The following is a 22,500-nucleotide window of genomic DNA, read 5'->3' as shown; positions in this document are numbered from 1 at the left end:
CATGGACCCGGTCCATCATCTCTAACTCACACACCTCAAAGCCGCGGTTGTCCTCGTTGTATTGCACCACATCCATGAAATTCCCAGCCAAAGACTCCAGGAGATACGCAGAATCCATCTGGGACTGGATCTGGAGCTTAGAGCACAACCTGAGACACAGAGAATTGAGTTCATGCTGACGATACACACTAGATAATTTGCGGAGAAACACACTCTCTTCTCCACTTGAAACACTGAACCACAAGACTCCGCACACACACTCGATGACATCATCAAATCTGGCATCCTGCAAGGCCGAGCAGAACGGGAAACAGTTCGTATATGTTGGGAAAAGTGTTAGATCATTGTGTGGGTGAATCACACGACAACACGTAGCACATCATCCCCAATATAAAGAAAACAATGGAACATTAAGAGGTTTTGCATTGTGACATTTTCTCTAAAATCCTCATTATCGTAATGCATCCAGATGAACTGCAATACAATGATTTTTTTTTTTTTTTTTTTTTTTGTTAAATCATTATTTTATTTAAATGCAGTCCAACATATTCTACCAAATACTTTACAAGTTATTTGACTTAATATCAATATATTTTTATATACACTATCGTTCAAAATCAATACTTTTATTCAGCAAGGATGCATCAAACTGACAGTAAAGACATTTATAATGTTACAAAAAATTATATTTCAAATAAATTCTGATATTTTGATCTATTTATCACTATTTTTCCACAAAAAAGTGGATGAAAAGTAGAAAAAGATGCTTAATTAAAATTAAAATAATGTTGTTTTTTTTATTATTCACTACAAAAATTCTGATTTCCTTCTTACTTTTGCCATTGCACACTTCTAATGCAGTACACACACTTGTATTACATTCCTTACAAAGCCAGAATCATGACAGCAGAAAGTCTGCAGGAAGGAAGAGAGAGATGAAGGATGTTTTAGATTGAGTGTTTTCTTTGTGTGGGTCGTGCTGAGACGACTGACCCTGGTCCATATCTGAGCCACGGAGCACAGACGGCATTCCAGGACCTCACAATCCTCACACACACACACACAGATCACAAGTCGAACGGAACTAAGAAGGACACTGAAACCAGGATAGTCACAGTCCAGCAACTGCAACAGAAAGGCCTTTTCAGTCCTTCCAAAACACACATGTATTAGACATAGTCTCATGTTCCTATGCCATTACAAACCTATATAATCCCCAACTCTAGTAGTTTAAATAGATGCATCCTTTCAAAATGTATTTTTAAGTCAAGGTGAAATTAAAATAAGTACCCTATAATAAACTAAAAATATAGTGAGTATACTGAATGATGTAACTCGCTCCACCTCAAACATGACTGTGTTTCTCCTTCTGACGCAGTTAAAGACATGTTGGCGCCAATAACATCATCAGATCCTGATGAATGAATACAATAAAATAAAATAAAAATCAAGCCCCGGCAAGAATTATTTACAGCTAAATATACTGTTTCACTTAGTAATGTCGCTTTTTTAATATAAATGCATTATGAATGCCATTTTATGCTGTCTGTTAAATTAAATCTCAATTAAAAAGCAGCTAAAATCGCACTTCTCACACTATACACTGCCATTCAAAAGTTGAATTCAAAAGTTTAAGGGCAGCAATATTTCTCTGTTTTTGAAAGAAGTCTCTTCTACTCACCAAGGCTGCATTTATTTGTTCGAAAATACTGTAAAAAACATTAAAATAATTGTTTTCTATGTGAATATATTGTAAATTGTAATTTATTCCAGTGATCAAAGCTGAATTTTCAGCATTATTACTTCAGTGTCACATGATCCTTCAGAAATCAGTATAATATGATTATTATGTGCTCATGTTTAAAGTTTTTTTTTTGCTTTATATTTTTTGTGCAAAACATTTTAATCAGGATCCATTGATATATAGAAAGTTAAAAAAAAACTAGATTTATTTTTAATAGATTTTTTTTTAACATTATAAATGTCTTTCCTGTCACTTTTGATCAATTTGATGCATCCATGCTGAATAAAAGCATTCATTTCTTTTTAAAAGTGTGCGTGTGTGTGATACCCAAAGTCCTTTGTGATGTTGTCGTATGTTTTCGGGTCTTTGAGCCGATCAACCAGTTTGTCCGATGCTTTCTTCACCAATAGGGGGCAGTCCGGGTTCTCCGCCGCCAGCGATCGCCACACCACCTCTAAATATTCTGCAAACACAGAAGAAAATTACACAACATCCATTACTCAACAAAATTCTAATGTTCGATTTGACTCATGTGAATGTTTGAAACGGCTTCACAAACAAATATTGTGTTACAAATATTCATATTATCACGGAAGTACTGAGATAAAAGTTTGTAGTTGGGATATAAAAAATGATGCATATAGTAGTGATCAAGCAGAGTTAATCAGCTATTGAAAGTAATTTGACACTTCAAATAACGATTATATCGATTATATTGATTACACCAGTAGGTGGCGACAAGTGACTGTTTAAAACAGTATTTGTCATTGAATCATTCATTCAAGAGATCCGTTCAAAAACGCTGAAACAAGTGAAGTCTTTATGAGCGAGTCATTGAATCATTCACTCAACCCGATTTATTTTAACATTTTAAATAGACTGCAACAATGAACAATTTGAGAGAACCTCTAGTAAATTACATGATATTTTGTTTACATGTCTGTTCAGAATCGTGAGAGAATCCTGATCATATCATATATATTGAAGCTGCTACTTTTATACAGCCATTTGGTTTGCAATGTTATTATTTTTAGACTAAAGGCACAAGAACGATCACAATATTAGAGCCACACCAGCGGACGATATCGTTCTGTTTATTCTGCAGTTTTATCGCTAAAAATGCTCGAGCTCTTTAAAGCAGGATGGATTCTGATTGGCTGTCAATGTTTTTATCGTTCATCAGCTGGAATTTTTTTTTGAAAGTGATTCCAACAATTTTTTACAGTTTCTCGGTGCCGTAAAAACTGATAAAAACATTGACAGCCAATCAGAATCCATCCTGCTTTAAAGAGCTCGAGCATTTTTAGCGATAAAACTGCAGAATAAACAGAACGATATCGTCCGCTGGTTTGACGTTAATATAGTTAGTTATCGCTATAGTGATTGTTCTTGGTGTGAACAAGCCTTTAGTCTAAAAGTAATAGTAATGTTGCAAACCAAACGACTGTGTGAAAGCAGAAGCTCCAATATCGTCACCTTCCTAAAATAATTGCCTAAGTCATTTTTTGACAAAATTTTTCATTTTTTGCATAAGTCATGCTGGCCACCTCTGGTAAAATCGCCCACATCCTCAGTTGAACAGATCATGCAATTCTACCGCTGTAGTGTAATGGCCAATGTCAAGAGTGTGACTTAGGCTGTTTTATTTTGCCTAAGTCAAAAGACAATGAGACTTAGGCAATTTTACAAGCTTTTCAAGATGGCAGCTGCATCAAGAAGAACGAAAATCTACTCAACCTCTGAAGTTAGGTTCAGTTTTCTGAGAAACCTGAAAAAAATATTTAGGCATTTATTTTAGGAAGGTGACGATATGATGTTATTGCATGTTTGAAAGATGTTTAGAATTTACTTTGATATGCATGAGATCTCAATCCTTCTCTCCTATTTCAGAGTGATAAATGAGAGCAGTCCCGATGAAACCGCCGTCAACATCATCATGCATGTGCAAACTGAGAAGATCCTGCCTTGTTTGAGGCAACAGACTTGGACAAAAAAAAAGCACACGCTCTCCAACTACACACGAGAGATGAGATGATGAGACGAGAGGACACAACATGAGAGGCTATTGTTCTGGCGCTGGAGTGATCTAAGAGCGGCTTACAATCAAGAGCTCTGTGAAAGTGGTCAGAGCGACATCACTATCCTGAGGAGCGATGCCACACTTGAGCCGAAGCTCCACCGCAGGACAGACCACAATTAATGGAGTGTGACAGACATGGAGTGTGACAGACATGGAGTCATCCGCCGTCATCGAACCACACAGACGGAGAGGTTTGGGATGCTCCTCACAGGCAAAACACATGCCTCTGGTCTCTCCGCACTGGACACACATAATTAACCCTCGATTTATGTTTAATGTCAATGTCTGTACGGAGGCGTTGTTTTAAATATGACCCAACAGACATAATAAACACCCTCTAGACCGACTGCTGATTAATGTGTGTGTTTGTGTGTGTGTGTGTGCATGTGTGTGTAGCTGTAGGTCAGGGAAAGGTCTCTGTTCAAAGTTTTTCCGATGTCGTGGAGACACACAGCTGTTCGCAGGGATGGAGGGAAAAAGCTAATAAGATGAGAAAAGCAGACTGAAAACAAGACAAAAAGAAATGACTAAAAACCAAACTAAATTTAAAATATTGATCTTTTTGGAAAGAATTTAATAGTTTTATTCAGCAAGGATGCATTAAATTGATCAAAAGTGACATTTGAGACATTTATAATGTTACAAAAGCTTATATTTCAAATAAATGCTGTTCTGTTGAACATAATCCTGAAAAACTTGATCATGGTTTCCACAGAAATATGAAGCAGCACAACTGTTTTCATCATTGATAATAATCAGAAATGTTTCTTGAGCATCAAATCATATTATACTGATTTCTGAAGGATCATGTGACACTGAAGACTGGAGTAATGATGCTGAAAATTCAGCTTTGATCACTGGAATAAATTACATTTAACAGCATATTAAAATAGTAAACAGTTCTTTTAAATTGTAATAATTTTTCATAATATTACTCAGAAAATTACTAAATTGATTCATTTCAGTTGCAGAACTTGATGCATTTCTGAGTAAAACCAGGACATTGAACAAGAAACGTTGTAGAGTGGGAATTTAGACATTGTTTTTCTCAATTTTGTCCATCAATAACTGACAGAATGGTGAAAAGCATCTCTATATGACAGATGGTTGGAAAGCCAAAAGGAAAATAGTTTCAGGAAGCGGAGTAAGATGTAAAACAAACCTCTTTCTTTAGTGCGCTAATAAAACATGCACAATAAGACCGGGAGCATGTGTTAATGATGATGTCATGCTGAATGACTGTCATCGACTGCTTTCTCCTCACAGTGCTCACCTGGGAAGTTGACGGTGGCGTGTACGGGTGCGCTGGTCGCCACAGAGGCGTGGACCAGGTGCGGGTACTTCAGACGGAACCAGGCAGCAAGAGATCCTGGGTAGGAGCCCCCAAACGCAACCCACTTGCTGTTGGTCAGGCCACGCGTGGCTGCAGTGACCGAGCGGAAGTGAGCGAGATCGGCCAGAGCCTGACGACTACTGAGGAAACGCAGATTCACTGCGCTCAGATCCCTGACAACACACAACACACAACACAACAATCTATCAGTTACTGAGGGGAGTTTTAGGATGGATGGATGGGTGGATGGATGGATGGGTGGATGGATGGATGGATGGATGGATGGATGGATGGATGGATGAAATAAGATGGATGAATGGATGGATGGATGGATGGATGGATAGATAAGATGGATGGATGGATAGATAAGATGGATGGAAGGATGGATGGATAAAATAAGATGGATGGATGGATGATGGATAGATATATAGATAGATAAAATAAGATAGATAGATAGATAGATAGATAGATAGATAGATAGATAGATAGATAGATAGATAGATAGATAGATAGATAGATAGATAGATAGATAGATAGATAGATAGATAGAATAAGATGTATGATAGATAGATAGATAGATGGATAGATGGATAGATGGATAGATGGATAGATGGATAGATGGATAGATAGATAGAATAAGATGTATGATAGATAGATGGATAGATGGATAGATGGATAGATAGATAGATAGATAGATAGATAGATAGAGAGATAGATAGATAGATAGATAGATAGATGTGAAAGAACAGCAGTGTGTCATTGACTTGTAGTGCCATCTAGTGTTGATAACCCAGTGTTGTTCTTCCACTCACTCGGTCGGTTGACTCTTCCCGTAGAAGCGGTGCTCCAGTAATAAACACAAGGCTCCCAGCTTCTGTGCATAAAGCAGCCAGGACCCGTACTGCATCCAGGCAGGATTAGCCGGACCTTCCCCCCCGATCATCAGGAACACCGGACCACCGGCTCTGTAGAAACTCTCATTCACAAAGTATCTCTGCAGGAGCGAAAGGTTTGTTTAGTTTAAGGTTTATTAGAACCTTTAGTGTCATATGGACTGTCAAAATCAGCACACACACACACGTCACAAGTTTGGAATCATTATGATTTTTTATTGTCTCTGAAAGAAGTCTCTTCTGCTCACCAAGGCTTCATTTATTTGATCAAAAATACAGTATAAACTGTTAACTGTTAAAATAAATGTTTTCTATTTGATTATATGCTAAAACATAATGTATTCCTGAGATCAAAGCTGAATTTTCAGCATCATCACTCCAGTCTTCAGTGTCACATGATCCTTCAGAAATCAGTCTAATATGATGATTTGATGCTCAAGAAACATTTCTGATTATTATTATTAATGTTGAAAATATTTTTGTGTAAACCTTGATACGCTACCACTGAAAAGTTTGGGGTAAGTAAGATTTTAAAATAAATAAACTTTTTTTTTTTCAGGAAGGATGCATTCAATTTATCAAAAGTAACAGTAAAGAAGCCATTTATAACATTACAAAAGATTTCAAATAAATGCTGTTCTTTTGAATTTTCTACACATCAGAGAATCCTGAAAGAAAATGCACAAACGATTTCCACAAAAATATGAAGCAGCAAAACTGTTTTCAACATAATCAGACATATTTATTGAGCACAAAATCAGCATATTTGAATGATTTCTGAGGTGTTTCCATGGTGTTCTTTGAAGTCATGGTGCATGTATCACTTGCATCAGTGTTTCAGTGAGTGTCTCTCAGTGTGTGTCATGCACTGAAGTAACGTTACCTGTTTCCAGACTCGAGTCTCCGCGCCGTTGAAGTGATCCAGTCTCTGAGTGAACCACTGCTCGTGCACATCAGACTTCACGTGCAGCTGAGCTTCATTTCTGCGCGAGCTTCTGTGGTGAGCAGCGCACGGGGCGAGGAAAACACACGCTAAAACTATCACTACAGCAGCTGGATATCTCTCTAAACTATTACAGCCTAAAGCCATCTTGAAGTGGAACTGATTCTTTGATCATGTGTTTATAATCATGTGATATGTCATCTCTTCCCCACTACGGTAAAAGCTGAGCTCATGAATATTAAGTAGTTCCGCGTTATCCTTCCAATGGCGAGGTCCTTGCTCATGAATATTAATTTTTAAAGGCTGACGTTATGTTTCTTGCCTTCCAATGGCGAAGCTCGTAAAATGAATATGTAGACACAAGCCTTCGTCGTAGTAACTCAATAGCTTATCCATATATTTCAAAATAAAAGAGACTCCATTGGCTTTATTAAATTACAAAAAAAATAAAACTTTTATTTTCTCGTTAAGGATGTATGATCATGCAAAGAAGATGTATACGTTGTCCCTCTGAAGAGAAATTACGCGAAATGCGGCGGAATGAGCAACAGTTGCTGACTGACTACCGTAAATACTGTAATATGGCGCTTCTTCGAGTTAGATTACTTAAAGGGATAGTCATCATTTACAGACCCTGACGTTGTTCCAAACCTGTATGAATTTCATTCTTCTTCTGAGCACAAACGAAGATATTTTGAAGAATGTTTTTGGTAACCATACAGTTGCTTGGGCCCCTGACTTCCATAGTATTTTTATTTTTTTTCTTCCTGTGAAGCTCATGCTTGAGATGAAAATATCATGGTATTTATCTCTTGTAAACAAAATATTCTATTCTGCATAATTTCTAATTAAAATGTCATTTTGTAAAATTATGTAGGCCTATGTGTTAAAATATTAGGTCCTTTTCATACATTTCATGGTACATTTTGGTATATCATGATTTTTTTTTAATGCATTAGAAGGACAAATGTGTGTGTGTGTGTGTGTGTGTGTGTGTGTGTGTGTGTGTGTGTGTGTGTGTGTGTGTGTGTGTGTGTGTGTGAGAGAGAGAGAGAGAGAGAGAGAGAGAGAGAGTTTATGTTAAATAACCTATTATAACATAAAATTAACCATGTCAATCAACCATAACAATCACATTATTTTTTAATTACATGCCTCATATAAAATAAACAATTAGTAAATAAATTAGCACATCATAATGGCTAAGCACCTTTCACTGAATATTTGAAGAAAAACATAGTGTTTAAAAGGTTTCAGGCTCTATTTTGTGCGATATTTATGGAAAGGACCATGCATGAACTTAATGGTTATTTATTGTGTGTTATGTTGCATCAGTATTGCATGGGTTGAAAACTCTAATCTATTCAGTCCATCTAATGAACACAGGATTTAACTCGTCAGACTTCAACATGTTTGTACAAGATGTTCCATGTATCTCCGTGCATGATCGTCACCTGAACCCCTTCCAACATTGTGCTTGTGGGTTTTGCATCTGCAAGCAACACTTACGTTTTCACCAGAAAAAGAACAAATTGAGTTCCTTCTATACTTAATTTATATGCTTCATTTAAATTGTTAAGGCCCTAAAAGTAATTAGGTCTCCTCAGGTCACGTCATTCGTCTCCCAAGTGTGTTTTGCTGTCAGAGGTCAGAGACAGATCTCAGTCAAAGATAAAATGCCAAGACTATTGCCATAAAAATAGGTCAACAGTGTTGCTTCCTATAAGGGATGTATCATAAAATGTATATAAATACCAAAGCTCTGTAGTTTTAAAACATATAATGCAATGCAATACATTGATGATTGAGAGATGAACAAATAAACCTTCCTCAAAAGCCTGATAATCATATTTGAGACTCATGATATAAAATGATGTCTGGAATCTGGATAATCAAGTAAACCAGTTGCTTAAGTCCAGTAAGTGTTCATCTTGAAATATTACTAACAACATCAAAGTTTATCTTATGTTTACTTCATAAATATCAGTAACGTGGATAATTCTGTATCAAATATGATACAGGCTTTATAGGGTTAAAAAGATCTTCACTGCATAAATTTGTTAAACCTGTGACCTCACAGTGTCATATTAAATTCAATTTGCATATTAAACACATAATATCCTCTGATCGACCAGTCACGGATGTTCATTGCACTCACTGGTTTATTTGCAAATCAGCTGATGACTACATTGGTTCTGTGTACATTTGACATGATGATTATCAGTCCAGGAGAAGCAGGAATGATCACTTCCAGGCACATTTCGAAACTGTTTGCCACTATAGTTTTCATAGATCTAAAAGATGTTTGCAGTTATTTTCATCCGTAATTTATCAGTTAACTGTGGTACCTCTGGGTTATGTTCATGCATTTCAGTTACAGATTTCACATTCACTTCGGTGGAGGAATGATATTTCCAGATCTCTCTCTTAATCTTCAAGAAGCATCAACTCTGATGAAGATCACTTTCATGATCATAATAATACTTTCTGGGCTGATTGCTCAGATATTTTACAGTCACCACCATCATACAAGACAATACATCACATAAGACTTACAAAACAAAGGGGAAAACGCATTTATAAAACCATAAATACTTCACGTCTTTAGAAAACTTCCTCCTTTGCACAGTCTAATGAAATCTGCACTAAACCCTGTTCTACTGTTTCACCATCACACGTCTGTACTTCTTAAGTCATTTTGAAACTATAAGGAAACGCTTCTCATGTTACGGTTGCTTCAGGGTGAATACCTTCTTGTTCCTCATTTGCAAGTCATTTTGGATAAAAACGTCTACTAAATGAATAAAGGTACAGCAGATGATAGATTAAAAAAGCAAATTATTTACCATTAAATGTTTTGGTCACATGCATCATAATCAAGTAAAAGAAGAAATGTTGTACTATTAAAATTCTGTATTCATTTGCTTCATGCCAGTTATTATGACAGTAAAGACATTTATAATGTTACAAAAGATTTATGTTTCGCATAAATGCCGTTCTTTGGAACTGTCTATTCAGAATTCAGAAAAAAATAATTATCAAGGTTTCCACATAAAAAAATTACAACTGTTTTCAACATTGCTGATAGTCATAAATGTTTCTTGAAAAGAAAATCATTAGACTGATTTGTGAAGGATCATGTGACACTGAAGACAGGAGTAATGATGCTGAAAATTCAGCTTTGATCACAGGAATAAATTACACTTTAACATATATTCAAATAGAAAATACTTATTTTAAACTGTAATAATATTTCAGTGTTTTACTGTATTTCAAATGAATGCAGTCTTGGTGAGCATAGAGATTTAAAAAAAATAAAACATTTTGAAAATCTTACTGCCACCAAACAACTGCATGTTTTTGAATTTGGGGTGAAATATGATCTTGACGTGTCTTCTTGTTTGTCGACAGGCTTTGTGAGATTCATCCTTCTTCTCTATTATCTGGTCTACTGGCTCATCAAGTTCTTTCCATCAGTCTGTGTAGGCTATACAATACAGATCTGACCTTTTACAGTTCAGTCCTTTATACAGCAGTGTTTGTTGAAGGAAGGGCTGTATGGATGAAGGGTCCAAAGGGAACTTTTTGCCACACCTGCATGCCAATGGTGGCTGAAATTAATATTTACTGTTTTAGTTGTTTTCCCATAACTAAAATGTGTGTGTGCTTTCCCAGCCAACAAAAAAATATGTTCTAAAAAGGTTTTACTAACATTCTCATTAAGTTAAAACTTTATTTCTGAATGGAATGTTCCCTGAACGTTCCAAAGTCAGTTCTTCAAATGTTTTAAAACGGGTTTTCATGGTTATTCGAACGTTAAGGGAACATTCAATTTTATCATTGTTCAAGCATTATGGGAACGTTAGTTTTGAACGTTTAAAAAATATTAGACGAACATCCAACTGAAACGTTTCAGAAAAATAACGTTCCATGAAAGAATGTTTTAGTGCTAGAGTTTTGAGAACATTATTAGAGGCAAGATGCATTCGAACGAACGTTCTATTAACGTTAATGTTTATTCATAACTTTGACAGAACATTAGCCAAAGTTCTGAGAGCGTTCCGTGTTAGCTGGGTTTGTGCTTCATATTGTCATAGCCTACGCTTGTTGCTAGATAAATGTATGGCCCATGTTCCACTGTGGTAGGCTACAGGTTGTCGTTGATCATGACAGATGTTTTCTCTCTGACAGTTCGTGTGTGTTTGTTGTGAGTGCGCGTGAGCAGCGTTCAGGTGAGGGAGGAGCTGGTTAAAGGTGAAGTGAGGAAGACCTGCTTTATAAGCGCACTTTACCACACACCGACGACTCGCTGACATTGTTGACATTAGGGATAACTCGAATTGCGTGTTTCTGCATTCAGACACACACTCGCTTCCTCACACATCAGCATTAGTTTGAGGAGGTTTCAAAGTCGCGCGCGATGAGCCGAGCCCCGAGGCAGGAGTTTTTGACGCAGTCCAGTATGTCCATAACCAAGAAACAGTCAAGCACGGACTCGTCCGACTCGAACCCCTGGGAGAGTTTGGGCAGCCCGACTCTTCTGTGGTCTCCCAGCTCCGGCATTCCTCTGCAGGACGGCCTGTACATGGACGCGAGGTTCCCGGTGCAGAACATGCCGATTCAGACCGACGTGGTTTGGAAACGACCAAAGGTGAGGCGAGGTTCTTCACACACACCTCCTCCTGAGAGCCACTGTAAAGATGAGTGTTTACATATAATCTACATACAGTCAAAACATGCTCACAGGCATCCTGAACTCTTCTCTGATATCTGCTGTGTGGGGGCTAAGCAATATTTTATAGACTATTGGGACGCACTGCTTTGTTGTAGGCTAAAGTTATCATCACTCTTAGCAGAAAATATTCAGAACCTTAAAGGGTTCTGTCAGGCGCTTTATACATAATAGAACCTTTTAGGGATTCCTGTCATGACATTATTTTATAGGTTCACCTTTAATGAAGTAGCCTATTTTTTTTAAAAAAAAATCATCAGTTTTTAGCTCATAAACATACTTTAGGACTCACAGAAAAATAGGTACAAAAGCTGTCACTGGGGCAGGACCTTTTTTAAAAGGTACATTTTTGTTCCTACCAATATGTACCCTTTAGGCAAAAAAAGCCACAGTGACAGCTTTTGTACCTTTTTTTTCTGAGAGTGTAAACCACAAGAAAAGATTGAAATAAAAGACATTTCTCCTTATAAAGAACCTTTTTGGCATAATGGGTTATTTTAAATTGAGTTAAGAACCCTTGAGATCTATAGAACCCCACTGAAACTTTTTTTCAGTATGCACAATAAGAAATAAAAAGTATTTGGTTGCTGAAGGGGAAACGCTATAGACAAAAACAGCGTTTTTTCAAACATCTGTCAATTTTGAGATTTGGGGCTTTTTGGCTTTTCATAAAGTGTTTTTTTTTTTTTTTTTTTTTCAGACTAGTGGACAGAAAACATCCAAAATACAATTTTAACTGTATCTTTTAGAGCACGTTATCTATTTGCATCTGTAGATTTCAATTACAGTATCTTTAAAGGCCGTTTTCTCTAAATGAGTTTTTCCTGCATTGAGCCAGAAATCTCCACTTCAGAAACACTGATTTGTGGAGTGATAAATAGAGATATCATATATCCCCTCTGTAAAAACATTTGGCTCTAATATATCAAACAAATGAAACAATAATTTTAAACCTGATTCATCCAGTGTTCAGATTTTTGTTCTAAAAATGTATGCAAATTAGTGCATATTTAATTAGACCATGCCTCATTTGCATATTTAAACATACAATTTCAGAAAACTTGTCAAACTAAAAATATTCGGTATTATTAATGTAATCAATCTACTGGTAAAGTATGTCGATATTACTTCTTTCTTTTTCTTACCCTATGGGGTGTCTCGCCGTAAGTCACACTTATTATATCTGAAAGTGATTGCATTAAAAAAAAACTATATAAGCAAGTGCCATTATTTTAAAGACAGCAGATATTCAGAGATTATGTGACATCTGTGTCTATTATTTATTTCTCAGACTGTGCAAACATTTATAATGCAACATTATTTTGATGCAGAAACATCTAATGGCATTTAGCATTAGTTTTATTGGGTCTCTTGTTGCTGTAAGGTTTATAGGATGTCTAGATGCTGGAAGGCCTCAAGTAACATGAAAAATACAGGTGAGTTTAATCAGAGTTTGGGCTAACAACGGGGACATTTGGATTTGAGGAACCCTGTTGTAAAGTAAAGTAGTCATTAGCAGACACTTTACAATCAGTCCCTCTGGAGCAAAGTCTCCTGATCAAAGGAGCGATGCTAATAGTTTTAAGAAGGGTTTCAAATCTTTACCGTCTTTACATCAAACTGCTGCATATAAAATCAAGATGTGAGAAACTGAAGGTGTGTTTCACTGAAATGTCAGGGACTGGAGTGTGTTTGAGTGAAGATCTGTCCAGGCTTGTGTCTGGTGAGCAGCTGCCACACACACACACACACACACACACACACACACACACACACACACACACACACACACACACACACACACACACACACACACACACACACACAATCTGCCCAAAGGAAGAAACAGTTTAGAAATTGAATGTTTGAAATGATGTTCCTGAACTGTAATATTTCTAATGCTGCTCTTCAGTTTACCTTCGCTTCAGCACAGAACTTTCTTCTCATGAAGATCCTTTCTCTTGTGTGGGTTCTTCAGATCAGTGTATCGGCGTCTGGGTCCTTTTACACTTCACAATAAAGTCCCATTAGTTAATGCATATACTAACATTAAGTAACGATGCGCAACACATTTGCTGTCGTTAATAAAAAATACAGTTCATTGTTAGTTCATGTTCGCTCAGGTTCATTAAATAATACTAACAGATACAACTTTTTATTTTAATTATGTATTTGTATGCTAAAATTAACATAACATTAATAATAAATGATTTCGAAGTATTTTCAGTGTTAGTTCATATTCACTAATGCAAACAGATGGAAACTTATTGTAAAATGTTGCAATAAGAAATTTAAAAATTACATCAACTTGTAAAACCCCTCTGGAACTGTTATTTTTAAGTCATTCCAAACATTACCCATTTATGAAAGTAAATGAGGATGACACTGTCAACCCATAAAATATCATAAAAGTAATCAGTTTGACTCATGCATTATACTCTAAGTATTCTGAAGTCATATTATACAAAGCTTTATGTGAGAAACAGACTCATATTTAAGTTGATTTTAACTTTAGTGCTCATTGGTTCTCATGTGTTGTAATCGTTCACAGATGCACAGTTTAAATATATATTGTTTGGAGTGACATGAGTACAATTACATAATTCTGTCATTTTACTCATGTCATTCCAATATATATATATATATATATATATATATATATATATATATATATATATATATATATATATATATATATATATATATATATATATATATATATATATATATATATATATATAAACTCTGTGCAGTCATTCTTTTTCCTTGGAAGCTGAATAAATAAGCTTTCCATTGATTTATGGTTTGTTAGGATAGTACAATATTTGGTACAACTATTTGAAAATCTGGAATTTGAGGGTGCAAAAAAATCGAAACATTGAGAAAATCGGCTTTAAAGTCCATTTATGTTCTCGATTGTGCTGCATTCACTCACAAAAATAAATGTTTAATATATTTATGGTAGGAAATTTACTAAATATCTTCATGGAACATGATCTTTACTTAATATCCTCATGATTTTTGGCACAAAAGAAAAATCGATAATTTTGACCAATACAATGTATTGTTGGCCATTCCCACAAATATACCCGTGACTTGTGACTGGTTTTGTGATCCAGGGTCACAAATATCCTTTGATCCTAAAATGATCCTTTGTGTTTTCTCCTCTCTTTTCCAGGAGATCTGTCCGTTTCCCCAGTTTATTGTGGATGGAGCCACACGCATGGACGTCTGCCAGGGAGTTCTGAGTGAGATCTTAATCCTCAACCATTTAAACAATAAGAATTGGCTTTGAGAATAATACAAGTGCTGCAGGTTTTTGCAGGTTCTTGTGTAACACACTGTTGGTACTTCATAAAAGCAACATGTTGTGGCATCAGAAAGCTTTAGTGTTTAGCAAATAGCTGTGATCTTCTCATCTGGTGGGTCGCAGGTCTTTTCTGAGGATCACAGAAAGCTAAACACTTCCCATATCTTTTTGTTGTTAAATTCCCCATATAGTCAATCATTTTATCCCTTAAAACTCACCTTTTATCACCAAAATGACATATTTAAAAGTTTTTTCCTTGGAAAAAAATTACTTTTCTGCCTTAAATAGCTTGAATGTAACTCTACACCCTTGCCTCATTTACAGTTTTTTACAATCACTTTGCTACTATTTTCAGAACCTTGATCTCATTTTTTTGATCAAACTCTAGACACAAAACTCAAAACGGTTATCACTTGTAACACAGGCTATCTAATGTTCAAAACACTGCATTGTGCATTCACATCTTTAAGGAAATCTTGCACTTGCACAATCATTGGTTCAAAAAACAAATTTACTGTGAAATACCATTGAAACATAACTATAGATCACCCACACACAAGCAACCGACAGTTTCACTGTGTTATTGTTCGTACAATCATTAAATATTGTAGAACAAAATAGGTGATACAGGTTTCATTATGGTACTACATGTACAGTAAATACATCTCTGTAAAAGCACTGCAGTAATAGAGAGAATACGACAGACAGTGGAATCATTGAACAAAGTTTGTAATATATTGATGCAAAACACTACAGTACAATCACAACATAGGGTTATTTGAATCAAAGCAAAAATAATTAGCTATGAAATAGAAAAGAAAAGACAGTACTGTAAAACATCAAATGCAGTGTTCCTCAACTTGCTTGCTTGTACTGTAAGAAACAAAAGAGTGATTACTGTATCTATACAGTGCAGTGCTGTCAATACTGTACATAGTCTGAAAAGGTGGTACAGTATTTGGGACCATAGACTGATGAAGCATTATGATACAAATATTACAGTAGGCTACATCCATGGATATTGTAGTCTAATTGGTTCATGCTCAATTAGCGTGGAGCAAGGACCAATTAGACTACAATATCCATGGATCGTTATCTTGAAACTTTCATGATTTACTGTAAACATGGAAGATTGTTTGTCTGTTTCCATACAACTATGCATTAAGAGTAATGCAACAGTAACTTATCATTTTGAGCAGTTGTATCAATTGATAGTTAGATCATTGTAAGGAAATGAATAGACACTCTTTTGAAATGTAATGTGTGAATTGCCTTTTGAAATAGTAGTACTTTGATGTTAAGTTGTGTCATATTGAACAGGTGATTTTTGTTGAATGAACAAATGATCTAAGTTTTATGTGTATTGTATCCAAGCAATTGAGAAAAGGGTTAGAGTTTTGAAAAATGTGCATTTTGATCATTGGTTGTGAGTTTTGTGTCTAGAGTTGTGAAAAATGACATCAAGGTTCTGAAAATAGTAGCAAAGTGATTGTAAAAAACTGTAGTACATGCGGTTCTATGAATATGCAAATGAGCCCCGCCTCCACTCACTCACTCCAGCTCAGAGATCCACTGGTTGACGATCACACGTTGATCTGATTGGTTACAAGGTAGTTTGTGACGTCAGAAACACCAGCGATTTCAAAGCGTGTTTTTGAGACTTCTGACATTCTGTGAGTTTCTTTGTTCTGTCGAACAAAAAATAAGATATTTAAAGAATGTTGGTAACCCAGTTGACGGACCCCATTGACTTCCATACTATGTATTTATGTAATATGGACTCCATCAACTCTGGTTACCAACATTCTTGAAAATATCATCTTTTGTAGAACAAAGAAACTCACAAAATTGTTTCACAAAACTCACAAAAACCCCCACAAAACTCACAAAGATTGACAAAATGTCCTTTTTGAGTGAAATATCCCTTTAAGGTCAAAAGTCTTGCATCCAATCAAACTCTTAAGGTTGGTGCAAATCGTCACTCGGTAGAAGCTCATCAAATTAGACAAATGCTAACATGGGCATGTTGCATGACACCCTCATCCTCATCCTCAAAAACATGAATAAAATTACACAAGATAAAAGAAAATACCACTCTAAAGTCTGACATATGAAATAATTGAAAAAAAAAAAAATTGGAAATTGGAAATGAAACAATTTATTGATAGAATAAAAAAAATATATATAAAAATGCATGTGTTATTGGTGAGTGTATCATATTTGATCCATCAGGCTTTTATGGCACATATGATATAGTGAGAATATGGAGATCAAACCGAGGGAGGAAAAAACAGCTCAGTTTTATTCAGAGGCCCAAACTGAGAGAAATATGCAGTTTGGTGCAGATGCTGATATTTATATGGACAAAAAGTAAGATGAAATTCTAATGCTTGTAATGTAAATCAATCAAATCTTCATAACAGTATAACTACTACTGACATAAAATACATATATATTCAGTCGTCACTCTATATATGCCAACAACATGTCTCAGTAAGATAATATTTAAATGCTTAGATTTAAAAAGTTGCTTCAGTCCAGTAAGTGTCCATCTTGAAATATTACTAGCAATATAAAAGTTCATGTTTACTTTATAAAAATCAGTAAAGATTTCACAGCAAAAACAACCTGAACCATAAGCTGAAGGTGGACATTTTTACAATTATAGTAAAAGGGCTTTTACTTCTAAAAATCAGATTGTGTACAAAGTTTTGATCATTTTGATTTGAGATGGTGAAAGTAGGATTTATTGGCTGCTTAGAGTGTTATTGTATTATAGTTATTATTTTTGTTAATAATCAATTTAAATGTTTGATTTTTATGATAAATTCTGTTCACTTTAGCATGATTAACAATTTCGGTTCTGTGTTGTCACCACACGTCCACATGTCCTAAAGCTAAACTAGTTGGGAACCAGTGTAAACATCTTTTACCACATGCCATTAAAATAATCATTTATAAGCAAATTAGAGCTAACATGTTTTAACGTGGTTTAAGATGCTTGAACTCTCTCTCTCTCAGGTGATTGCTGGTTCTTGTCTGCCGTGGCGTCTCTCTCTCTCTACCCTTCCCTTCTGGATCGCGTCGTTCCCTCAGGCCAAGGTTTTCAGAAGGGCTACAACGGCTGCTTCTATTTTCAGGTCAGTGGCGTGTGTTTCTGCACTGAATAAAGCGGTGATGATGGCTCTAATGGTGTCTCTCCGTCTGTCCGTAGTTCTGGCAGTACGGCGAGTGGAGTCAGGTGCGAGTCGACGACCGCTTGCCCACACGTGACGGTCAGCTGATCTATCTACATTCATCAAGCAGAGATGAATTCTGGAGCGCTCTGCTGGAGAAGGCTTATGCCAAGTCAGTAACACATAAAAGTGCATTAAAGTCCCTCTGTAGTCAATCGTTTTACCCCTTAAAACTAATCTTTGATCACCAAAATGACATATTTAAAGTTTTTTTCCTAAAAATAATAATTTCTTAATGCCTTAAAATCTTGAATGTAACTCATTTAGTATACGCGGCTCTATGAATATGCAAATGAGCCCCGCCTCCACTCACTCACTCCAGCTCAGTGATCCACTCGTTGACGATCACACGTTGATCTGATTGGCTACAAGGTAGTTTGTGACGTCAGAAACACCAGCGATTTCAAAGCGTGTTTTTGAGACTGGGAGCAGGGAAATTGTTAATTGTCTTATAAATGGCGGGAAAGAGTTAATAGTCTCTTTCTGATCTGATTAACCAAGCCCTATTAAACAAAAACAAAACAATCCCTATAGTTTAATGAATTAACACATATTATAGAGGCACTTCATACTGGTATTGGTATTGGATGGTTTGTTAATTGCATTTAACAGATTAAACTTTCAATAAAATTGTTGAAATTGATTTGAAAAAGATGTATTGCGTGTTTGGGATGATTTTTCGCTGCATTTACATAGTTCTGACCAGCAGGGGTCACCAACTCGAGCGCCTCGAAACTGTGAATCATTTCGCAACGCGATTGGTTAAAATAATTCAATGTTTCGAAAAGCTTCATTTCTCCCATCACTAAAATACAGTAAAAATAGTGATGGACCAAAATTTCATCAACCTGAAAAAAATAAATACAATTATTTCGGCCGAAATGGTTGATCCTTAAATCCCAAGATCAATCTTTTAGTCTGTTGTTTTCAGTTGATGCGAACAAAACTTCACCAAACATTATTTGTAGCGCACCTCGCATGTAATTATCGCAATAAGCCCTCTGCTTTGTTACTTTTCATTTTTATGTCATTTACATTATTATGTCAATTTTGCCTCAAATTAAATATATAAATACATAATAAAATACAGTTTTGACTCTCTTTAATGTGTTGTGACAGATCGCTGTAGTGCTTCAGTTCCAGTGGCATGTGAACCGATCATCTCTTCCTCTTTACTAATGGTTATAGCACCAAATATATAGGATATATGTATATAGGCCATGGCCTATGGAAAGATGTTTGAGAATGCATACATTTTCAGGATTCTTTGATGAATAGAACAGCATTTATTTAAAAAAGAAATTTCCGCATGCACATAAACTGCTTTTGTCTGTTGCTCACAGAGTCTTTCTATCTGTTTCTCAGGATGAAGGGCGGCTATAACGCTCTGAATATGGGCTTCCCTCACGAGGCGATGGTGGACATGACAGGCGGGATCACAGAGGTTTTCACGATGGCGTCTCTCCCTCGGGCGCTGGGTTCGTTCCTGCGTTCGCTGCTGCAGAAAGGAGCTCTGATCAACTGTGCTAACTCACAGGTTTACACTCGCCACATGTCTTTATTTAAAGGTCCCGTATTATGCCCCTTTTCACAAGATGTAAAATAAGTCTCTGATGTCCCCAGAGTGTGTATGTGAAGTTTCAGCTCAAAATACCTAACAGATGATTTTTTACAGTATGTTTAAATTGATATTTTTTGGGGCTCAGAAAAACGCGCTGTTTTAGTGTGTGCCCTTTAAATGCAAATGAGCTGCTGCTGGACGACCCAGGGGGCGGAGCTTCACGAGCTCACGCACAGTCTCTCGGGACAATTTCATCTCACAGAATGATGATAATATCAGAAACTCTCAGTAATGGTGTTCATTTCGAGTCGGACAATAATGCCTACAGAGTCAGAGTGCTGTATAGAGATGGAACAGGTATAGTTTAGTAGTTTAATTACGGTTATTATAACGTATTTGTCATCTGCTTGTATGTATCCATTATTTATTAATAGCCTACAAGTCTGCTGTTTCGGACCAGGTCCGAATGATGATCAAACATGTACTGATGAGTTTAATAAAGTTTATTGTACATCACACAAAAGATGAAGCGTCAGTTTTACTTCAGAAAATCACCGTAAGAGCTGAGTAAACACAGTAGCCTAAGTTATAAGAAGTGTGCAAGTAGCCAGTAGAGTTGAGGGAGCATTCCTGTGGGCGGAGCTTAGTCAAAAAACTGTTCTAGTGACGTCATTAAAGAAGGAAGTAGAGGGGTGTAGTCCAAACGAGCCGTTCATTGTATTCGACTTCTGTTAAATAAAATATCTTGCTTGGCATTGAACTTTGAGCTTTATAATTTTACAGATATTATTTATGCTCTAATAGCAACATTACACACTAACTAAAGTTTGAAACATGGGATCACGAAGAACGGGACCTTTAAAGAGATATTTCAGACGAACCGCATTTATTTGGAATAGAAATCTTCTGTATCAATACAGATGTCTTTAATGTCACTTTTGATTCATTTAATGCATCCTTGCTAAAAAAAAAAGAAAAAAACTATTTAAAAAAAAAATTCTTATCTCAAACTTTTGAATGGTTATGTACAAAAAAATTATTAAATCATAAAAGAACAGACCAGATCCTTTATTTATCATCTCTGCTGGAATTTATGTATTAAATTACTGTTTCATACACCTGAAGTAAGCTCGGGTTTCCTGCTTATCATTCACAGCTCACTAATCAAAACTGGCAGGTTCAAACCTGCAACCTTTCAAACAGCAGCTCAGATTTTTAACCACCAGGACATAATGTTATAATTTCACAACAACAATGCTCACAGTAGACAGCAGAGCGAGCAAATGTCTGTGTGCCGTGTGTGCGTCGTCTTCTTTCTTTGTTGTGTTCTAGGTAAAAGGATCTTTCTTGAGTTCCAGGAAAGTGTTTTTCTCTGACAGCTGTTGTTTTGTGAAGGTAATCTATTGTCATGTCTCTTTGTCTTTGTGCAGGGTCCCCTTGAGAAGAGCAATGAGTTTGGGATTTTGTTCAGACATGCCTATTCTGTGACAGGCCTGGAGACGGTGAGGGGGAAATGCTTACCTTGATTCTCTCTCTCTCTCTCTCTCTCTCTCTCTCTCTCTCTCTCTCTCTCTCTCTCTCTCTCTCTCTCTCTCTCTCTCTCTCTCTCTCTGTCTTTGACTTATGTTTCATCAGTGTTTTTAACGCTCAGAGTTCCACCAGAGGGTGCCATCAGCTTAAAGAACTAGAGTATGTCTGGAATTGCACACACTAGGGGTGTAAATCAGACAGTTCATCACTATATGATGTGATATCGATTCTCTCAGTCAGCGATACGATGTTTGGCGATGCCTCAAAAAAATTGTGATACTATTTGATTCGATTCAGGGCTATATCGATTGATTTATCGATATTTAGGTATTATGTGCCAAGTTTACACAACCAGTTACATTTTTATTAACTCGCAAATGCAACCAAAATATTTAACATTACCTTTTTATTATTACACACCCTCTCCCAATTAGGACATTTACAACAGAAGAGTCCATTTGCAAAAACAGATCACTCTGTTCTTGTTAATTTTCATAAATTATGTTTTTATTGTGCATTCCAAGCAATATCAATCAAACACACACACACACACACACACACACACACACACACACACACACACACACACACACACAAACATACACACACATTAAAGGTTTGGCTAGTTTCAAGGGCTTATAAATCGAAGAAAACTATTTTTTTAATTGATTTAAAATCTAAATAAAATCTCTTTTGCACATCTCTTTTTAAAATCTCTTTTGCACATTTTACTGTGATGGGTATGGGTTGGGTTTGGCCACAGAAAATATCATTAACCTAATATAAAACCAATGGAAGTCTATGCAGTGTCCTCACTAATATAGTGAAACTGCAAGTAATAATAACTTTATACCCTGTTAACAAAAATGTTCTAAGAATGTTTTTAACATTTTCATTTTTTTTATGTTATGAAGTTATGAAAACTTTATTTCTAAACTTTCAAAATGTTATTTTTAAAAAATAGTTGTGAGCATTAAAGGTACGGTAGGTAATTTCGAACAGGCTAGCAATAGCGAGCTAGCTTTGAAAGCATAAGATCCCACCCTCCCTTCAGAGCGACTCCAAAGCCGCGCCTCCTCCAAAACACATGAACACACACAGCAGGGAGCAAACAAAATCATCATGAGAGACTGCGTTA

The 22,500-nt window shown here is 36.1% G+C and overlaps 2 protein-coding genes across 2 annotated transcripts in view; one reads left to right on the top strand and one right to left on the bottom strand.

Annotated features, from left to right (window-relative positions):
* The window catches only part of prss59 (serine protease 59, putative), a 15,937-nt gene extending 8,377 nt beyond the window's left edge, over positions 1 to 7,560 (bottom strand). The window contains exons 1-5 of the mRNA XM_081371123.1: positions 6,934 to 7,560; positions 5,970 to 6,151; positions 5,098 to 5,330; positions 2,072 to 2,207; positions 35 to 149 (exon numbers count right to left, since the gene is read on the bottom strand). Of these exons, the coding sequence (XP_081227249.1) occupies positions 35 to 149; positions 2,072 to 2,207; positions 5,098 to 5,330; positions 5,970 to 6,151; positions 6,934 to 7,140 (873 nt within the window). The 5' untranslated portion in view covers positions 7,141 to 7,560. The remainder of the gene's footprint in view (positions 1 to 34; positions 150 to 2,071; positions 2,208 to 5,097; positions 5,331 to 5,969; positions 6,152 to 6,933) is intronic.
* A 3,663-nt stretch (positions 7,561 to 11,223) lies between these two features.
* The window catches only part of LOC308693933 (calpain-9), a 23,980-nt gene continuing 12,703 nt past the window's right edge, over positions 11,224 to 22,500 (top strand). Inside the window, exons 1-6 of the mRNA XM_081371116.1 lie at positions 11,224 to 11,644; positions 14,904 to 14,973; positions 18,057 to 18,175; positions 18,250 to 18,383; positions 19,637 to 19,808; positions 21,263 to 21,334. Coding sequence (XP_081227242.1) covers positions 11,414 to 11,644; positions 14,904 to 14,973; positions 18,057 to 18,175; positions 18,250 to 18,383; positions 19,637 to 19,808; positions 21,263 to 21,334 — 798 coding nt within the window. The 5' untranslated portion in view covers positions 11,224 to 11,413. The remainder of the gene's footprint in view (positions 11,645 to 14,903; positions 14,974 to 18,056; positions 18,176 to 18,249; positions 18,384 to 19,636; positions 19,809 to 21,262; positions 21,335 to 22,500) is intronic.

The sequence above is a fragment of the Scardinius erythrophthalmus genome (genome assembly GCF_964197995.2).
Source record: "Scardinius erythrophthalmus genome assembly, chromosome: 7".
NCBI lineage: Eukaryota > Metazoa > Chordata > Actinopteri > Cypriniformes > Leuciscidae > Scardinius > Scardinius erythrophthalmus.
The sequence above is the reverse complement of the archived record's forward strand: the minus strand, read 5'-3'. Positions and strand labels throughout refer to the sequence as shown.